The following is a 7170-nucleotide window of genomic DNA, read 5'->3' as shown; positions in this document are numbered from 1 at the left end:
TGTGTGTGTGTGTGTGTGTGTGTGTGTGTGTGTGTGTGTGTGAGAGAGAGAGAGAGAGAGAGAGAGAGAAAGCATGGGTGTGGGTATGAGTTTGCTTATGTGGCTGTGTAAGTGTGTAAACACATGTGTTTGTGTATGTGCATTGTGAGCATTGTGTACTGCATGTGTGTGAATGTACATATGTGTGTGTGCGCGTGCATGCGTGCACACATATATATATCAGTGTATGTGTATGTGTGGGTGTGACTTCATGTTTGTGTGTGTGACTGTGTGAGTGTACACACATGCATTTGTGCATGCGTGTGTACTCCATGTGTGAATGTGCATGTGTGTGAGCGTGCATGTGTGTTTGCATGTGTGTGTACGTGCATGTGTGTATGAGTATGTGTGCATATGGGTGTGAGTTCGTGTTTGCATGTATGAGTGTGTATACACATTTGTGCATGTGTGTGTGCATTGTGTGCATGTGCACATGTGTGTCTGTGTGCATGCATGTGTGTGAGTGTGCATGTGTGTACACATGCATGTGCGTGTATGAGTGTGTGCGTGTGTGTGCATGGGTGTGAGTGTGAGTTCATGTGTTCATGTATGAGTGCGTGTACACACACGTGTGCATCTGTGTGCATGTACACACACGTGTGTTTGTGTCTGCCTGTATGTGTGGAGGACAGAGGCCCATGCCTGCTGGTCCTCAGTCACTCTCCACGTTATGTTTTGAGACAGGGTCTCTCTCACTGGCCCAGGAGCGCTCATCCATCCATCCAGGCTGCCCAGTGAACCCCGGGAATCCTCCCGTCTTTACCTCCCCAGCTCTGAGATGACCGTATTCCCTTGTTCTGCCACGCCCTGCTTTTTCTTCGGGAACTAAGGATCTAAACTCTGGTCCTTTGGCTTTCCAGGCCCCAGCCCCTCCCATCTCTGCTTCTGCTCTGGCTTTCTTCACGCCTCCCTCTTCTGCTCAGCCACCCTCCTTTGTTCTGACTATTGGAACATTTATTCTGTTTTGTGGAATAACGTGTTCTCTGATTCTAGAATTTAAAATAAGGGGGGGGGAGCTGAGGCTAGGGAGAGTGTTCACTCAGAGAGTCGCTTTCTGTGGATGCCTAAGGACTTGAGCGTAGACTGTAGCATCAACCCAAGTATCCAGGCAGTGTGGAGCACCTGGAATCCTAGGAGAAGCTCTGAGAGCCTCAGCTCAGTGAGAAGCACTGGGCGGTGGTGGGGGAGGGAAGGGAGGATGAGATAGCCCATCCGGTCATGGCACTTGCCACCACGCCTGATGACCTCAGTCCAATTCCTACTCCATTCCCAAACTCACGCTGTAAAACGAAAGAACCAGCTCAAGGTAACCTTTGACCTCCACAAACACACTAGGAGTTGCCCACAAGCCACACAATAAATAAATAAATAAATAAATAAATAAATAAATGTACATTTAAGCCAGGCGGTGGTGGCACATGCTTTTAATCATAGCATTTGGGAGGCAGAGGCAGGAAGATCTCGGAGTTCAAGGGCAGCCTGATCCCCAGAGTGAGTTTCAGGACAGGAAAGCCCGGGCTACACAGAGAAATCCTATTTCAAAAAGCAATCAAACAATAATAATAATAATAATAATAATAACAATAATAATGTGTCTAAGGTTATCCTCAGCTATATTTGAGGCCATCTTAGGTACATAAAACCCCGTGCATAAACAAAATGAAACAAGCTGACCGTCTCGGCCCAGAGGATGATGGGAAACAACCCATAAATGGAGCTCAGTGTGCTGGATGCAGGACCTTGTGCTTAGCTGACAGGAACACGGGGTCAGGGTCCGACCTCACTTAGAGTGACACGAAACCTACCCTGGACACTAGGGCTGTACATGAGAAGCAACTGAGCTGTCCTCCATGCAAGGACTGAACTAAGAAGTCACACAGATCCATAGCCATCCTAGCTTGCTTTAAAACAGCGTGACCACGAGGTGGTGGTCTCACACGCCTTTAATTCCAGCACTTGGGAGGCAGAGGCAAGCGAATCTCTGTGAGTTCGGGGCCAGACTGGTCTACAGAGCAACATCCAGGACAGCCAGAGCTACACAGGGAAACCTTGTCTCAGAAAACAAACAAAAAAACCAACACCATGACCTGGGGACGAAGGACTTTTCCTTCACCTGAGAACTCAGATCCACCACTGTGAGGAGTCAGGGCAGGAAGCTGCTCCCGGCCTGCTTCCTGGGGCTTGCTTAGCCTGCCTAGGGGGTGGTACCGCTCACAGTGGGCTGGGCCTTCCCTGTCAATCACTAACTAAGAAACAGCCCCAAGGACCAATGGAGGCATTCCCTCAACTGAAGGCTCCCTCTTCCCAGAGGAGTCGAGTTGACAGAAACTAACCATACTGTAAACACCACCCGCCCAGGAACGGGGCTGACTCCACAGCAATGTTGCGAAGAGAGTGGACAGACTCAGACCATTGGGTACCACTTGCAGCAGAATGTCCTTCACCCCGATACTGGGGATGGAACCCAGGGTCTCCTCAATGCTGGACAAGTCTCCAGTGCTGGTCTACCACTGAGCGCTGTACCCACTGACATTTTGGAAAAGAGAAAACCATAAAGGAGTCTCTCTCTCTCTCTCTCTCTCTCTCTCTCTCTCTCTCTCTCTCTCTCTCTCTCTGTCTTCTCTTTGTGTCTGTGTCTCTCTGTCTGTGTGTCTCTCTCTTTGTCTCTCTCTGTCTGTCTCTCTCTCTCTGTCCCTCTGTCTGTGTCTGTTTGTCCCTCTGTGTCTGTCTGTCTGTTGCTCTGTCTCTCTGTCTGTGTCTGTCTGTCCCTTTCTCTGTGTGTCTCTCTATCTCTCTGTCACTCTGTCTCTCTTTGTGTCTCTGTCTGTCTGCCTCTGTCTATCTCTGTCTGTCTGTCTGTCTCTATCCCTGTGTCCCTCTGTGTCTGTCTGTCTCTTTCTCTGTGTGTCTCTCTGTCTGTCTCTGTCTCTCTGTCTCTGTCTCTCTCTGTCTTCTCCCTGTGTCTCTGTCTCTCTCTCTTCATCCCTCTGTCTCTCTCTCTCTCTCTGTCCCTCTGTCTGTGTCTGTCTGTCTCTCTGTCTCTCTCTGTGTGTCTCTCTCTGTGTGTCTCTGTCTCTCTCCATCCCTCTGTCTGTGTCTGTCTGTCTGTCTGTCTCTCTCTCTCTCTCTCTCTCTCTCTCTCTCTTAACAAGTACTCTGAGCTACACCTGCAGCCCTCATTTTTTATTATTATTGCTTTTCCTTTTGAGACCGGATCTCAGTAGGCTGCTCAGGCTGGCCTTGAACCTGCGTTGTGGCCCAGCATAGCCTGGATCGCTACCTCCTGTTCTGCTTCAGACAGAGCCTTGATATGTATCCCAGGCTGGCTTTGAACTCTCCATCCTCCGACCTAAACCCCCTGAATACTAGGATCACAGATATGCACCACCACAGAATATACCCTAGTCAGATTACAAATGGGCCCAGAGTCTTGACGTTTTTTTGCCTTAGGTATGGTAGCTACACGGCTTTACACATTTGCCACAGCCCATAAAAACGTGTGTGAAGAAAAGGGGTGAATTTCAGGAGGTAGAAATTACACCTCCATTTTTTTTTAATTAAGAAAAATGAGCTCATGTTTCTTGCTGAATCCTTACATCAGGTTACACGGAAAGATAATGTGGGTAATTTAATGCAAAACGCTCTAAAGGGAGAGCGTGGGTTATTTTAGATCGCTTTTTAAAAATATCCCCTAACAAAACTCCTTAGGAGTGGTTTTAAGCAATGCAGGCACTGCAAATAAGGATAGGTTGGCACAACGCTGGAAGCACATTGCTGCAGGTTGAGGGAGGCTCGCGAATCTGGGGCCAGCCTAGGCCTCCACAGTGAGACCTTACCTTAAATCCACCAATCAGCTGAATTGAGCCGGTGTGTGTGTGTGTGTGTGTGTGTGTGTGTGTGTGTGTGTGGCTGGCTGGCTATCTTAGGGTGATTGTGGCTGCGACGCACGGAGACCAAAAGCAACTTGGGGAGGAAAGGGCCTATTTCGCTCACACTTTCTTGGAACTGTTTATCACCAATGGCAATCAGGGTAGGAACTCAGACAGGGCAGGAACCTGGAGGCAGGAGCTGATGCAGAGGCCATGGAGGGGCGCTGCTCACTGGCTTGCTCCCCATGGCTTGCTCAGCCTGCTTTCTTATAGACCCCAGCATGGCCGGCCCAGGGATGGCCCCGCCCACTGTGGGCGGGGCCCTCTCCCATCCATCACTAATGAAGAAAATGACTGACAGGCTTGTCTACAGCTGGTAGACATTTTTTTGGTACATCTTTTGGAGGCGTTTTCTCAGTTGAGGTTCCCTCCTCTCAGACGACGTTAGCGTGTGTGAAGCTGATATAAAGCTACCCAGCATGCCCGTAAATCACAGCATTTGTGAGATGGAGACAGGAGGCTCACTCCCTAGGCCCCATGAGGTTAAGAGGGAAACAGGTCTCACAGGTTGTATACACACACACACACACACACCACACACACACACCACACACACACCACACACACACCACACACACACACACACACACACACCACACACACACCACACACACACCACACACACACACACACACACACACACTAAATAAATGTAATAAATTTGTTGTTGTTGTTTCCAAGATAGGGCCCTTTTGTGTCGTTCTAGCTGTCCTGGAACTCATAAAGATTTGCCAGCCTCTGTCTCCCAAGTTCTGGAACTAAAGGTGTGAGCCACTGTCTCCAGCAATTAAAAAATAAAATAAAATAAAATAAAATAAAATAAAGGTAAACAAAAAGAAGTATATTCTTTTGAAGGGGGAAGTGACAGGAAACAAATGCAGGAGAATTCACCATGAGTTAGAGGCCAGCCTGTGTCGGGGAGGGGGAAGAAGGGGAGGGGAGGAGGGAGGGATTGGAACAGTTAGAAGCAGATGACCAGTTACTGCTTGCTGCTTCCGGTTGGATACACGGTGGGCATTTGTTGCTGAGTCCCTTCCCCTAGTACCAGTGCCTTGGGTTAAATGCTGTACTATACAAGGGAGAGCATCCTATCTGACCCACAGTAATTACTCCAACTGGGACAGCCTCTCCCTCCTCCACAAATACAAATACAAATCACCCGCCCTCCCCAGGGTACTTCTTTGGAGCAGCACTTTTTCCAAACCGGACTGAGGCTCCGTGAGACATAGCCAGGATAGCCCCATTACTGTCATGGGTAGCCCCATCACCGGCATGGGCAAGGAGTTCAAAGGAATAGAGCCCCTCCTCAGCCGTCTTCTTCAGAATGACTGACATGGGGCTAGACAAACAGTAGGCACTCAATAATTACTCTCTGGGGGGGCACAGTATACATACACACCCATATATACACAGATGCACACATGTACATATGCAGTAAATAAATGGAATAAATTTGTTGTTGTTGTTGCTGCTATTGTTGTTGTTTCCAAGATAGGGGGCTTTTTTTGTTTGTTTTGTTTTGTTTTTGGTGTAGCCCCAGCTGTCCTGGAACTTATTCGCCAGCCTCTGTCTCCCAATGATAGGAGAGAGCTGCAGCCTTGAGACCCAATCCAGCTCCTCTTAATCTCCCGTGCGGATGAAGGAGCAAACTGTTGCATGACGATGCCAAACTGTACCCCACTGAGACGAGGCTTGGCTAGACCCAGTCCCACCCCCGGAAAAGGAAATGTTGACCCCAGGACCTGCGTCCTGTCCACTGCCTCCAAATTTAGATTAGAGGATAGCTTCCCTTCCTGGCTGCTGTCTGTCTGTCCCTGTCAGGAGTGTGTCCTAGGCTGTTGCCTGGCAACAGAATGTGTACTGTTGGCTGCCCAGGCAACCGCGGCTTGCTCAGCCTTGGGCTTCTGGGAGTTCCAGACAGGACAGTCCCTCAGCTTGTGCTAAGGTGGCTGGAGACACCTGTGCGACAATGGCAGTGGCCTGGGAGGAGTATTTCCGCCTGGTCTTCAGAGAAAAAGTGCACCCGTGAGTGGTCTAAGAGAGGCTGAATGGGGAAGATGGAGGGAGAGCGAGCAGAGAGGCCATCCCTTCTTCTAGGGTCCCTGCAGCCCCATTCCTTTGGGCAGTTTGGGAGTGGGGTGCAAAAACCCTAAGAGAATGTGTAACTCAGATAGGTCTCCCCTCCAAGGTCTCAGTGAGCAGGTTAGAGCTGAGCTGGCCAGAAGCCCAGCCTCTAAGCTTCTGTGATGACTAGCATGTTCCTGCCTCTAGCCTTGGGCCAGTATCTCAGAGATGAAATCCTTGAACCAGAGTGGAAAGGGATATTTTCCCTGCGAGCTGCTGGCCAGCAGAGAAGCTGCATTTTCAGGATGTCAGCTCTCTGATGCGTTGCCCGCAGACCCTGGGACCTGTATCTGTCAAGTTGGGGCGGGGGNGGGGGTGGGGGTGGGGATAGGGTGGGAGCGCGTTGACCCTTCTGATGAGGGGCTGGGAGAGCCTTGTCGAATGAGATGTCAGACTCTCTTTGACTCCCTCCCATCTCCCCAACTTCTCCTGGGAGAGCCAGGCTCCCACAGCCAGCCTCTTTGGGAGCACACTCCCCACGGAGAAAGGCTCCCACTTCAGGTGGTCAGAGCAAAAACCGGTCCAAACCATCTCACCTGGTCATCCTCCAGACGTCCCTCAGAGGGACATCCTTCCAGCTGCTGAGTGAGGTCCCCGTCACCCCTCTCTCATCCTGCCCTACTCCGTTGGCTCTGCTGTCAGGCTGTTCCCAGAGTGGGTCCATCCTCACCTCCCTGTCACGCCTACCTGGATGAGAATGGCATCCTTGCTGGAGCATCCTAAACCCCCAGCATGAGCACTCACAGTCCCCAAGCTCCTCGCGGGCAGCCACGAGGGTTTTCTCTTGCCCATGGTTCTCATCTCCGGCCAGGGTCACGGCCCACGTTTTGGGTCATGGCCAATGTTTTCTTTCCCCGGGGCCTGCCACAGTCTGCCCCTGGATGGCTCTGATTTTAGTTTCAACCCGCCATCTCCTTTCTCCTTTAAGACACCGGTGCTGGCCGGGCGATGGTGGCACACGCCTTTAATCCCGGCACTGGGGAGGCAGAGGCAGGTGGATTTCTGAGTTTGAGGCCAGCCTGGTCTACAGAGTGAGTTCCAGGACAGCCAGGGCTACACAGAGAAACCCTGTCTCGAA

At 50.6% G+C, this 7170-nt stretch overlaps 1 protein-coding gene and 1 pseudogene across 1 annotated transcript in view; one reads left to right on the top strand and one right to left on the bottom strand.

Moving 5' to 3' along the window:
- The window catches only part of LOC110313133, a 6374-nt pseudogene extending 1071 nt beyond the window's left edge, over positions 1 to 5303 (bottom strand).
- A 634-nt stretch (positions 5304 to 5937) lies between these two features.
- Positions 5938 to 7170, top strand: part of Cfap73 (cilia and flagella associated protein 73) — a 6603-nt gene continuing 5370 nt past the window's right edge. The window contains exon 1 of the mRNA XM_021222484.1: positions 5938 to 5993. Within this exon, the coding sequence (XP_021078143.1) occupies positions 5938 to 5993 (56 nt within the window). The remainder of the gene's footprint in view (positions 5994 to 7170) is intronic.

Source organism: Mus pahari, chromosome 23 (genome assembly GCF_900095145.1).
Source record: "Mus pahari chromosome 23, PAHARI_EIJ_v1.1, whole genome shotgun sequence".
In the NCBI taxonomy this organism is placed as follows: Eukaryota; Metazoa; Chordata; class Mammalia; order Rodentia; family Muridae; genus Mus; species Mus pahari.
The sequence above is the reverse complement of the archived record's forward strand: the minus strand, read 5'-3'. Positions and strand labels throughout refer to the sequence as shown.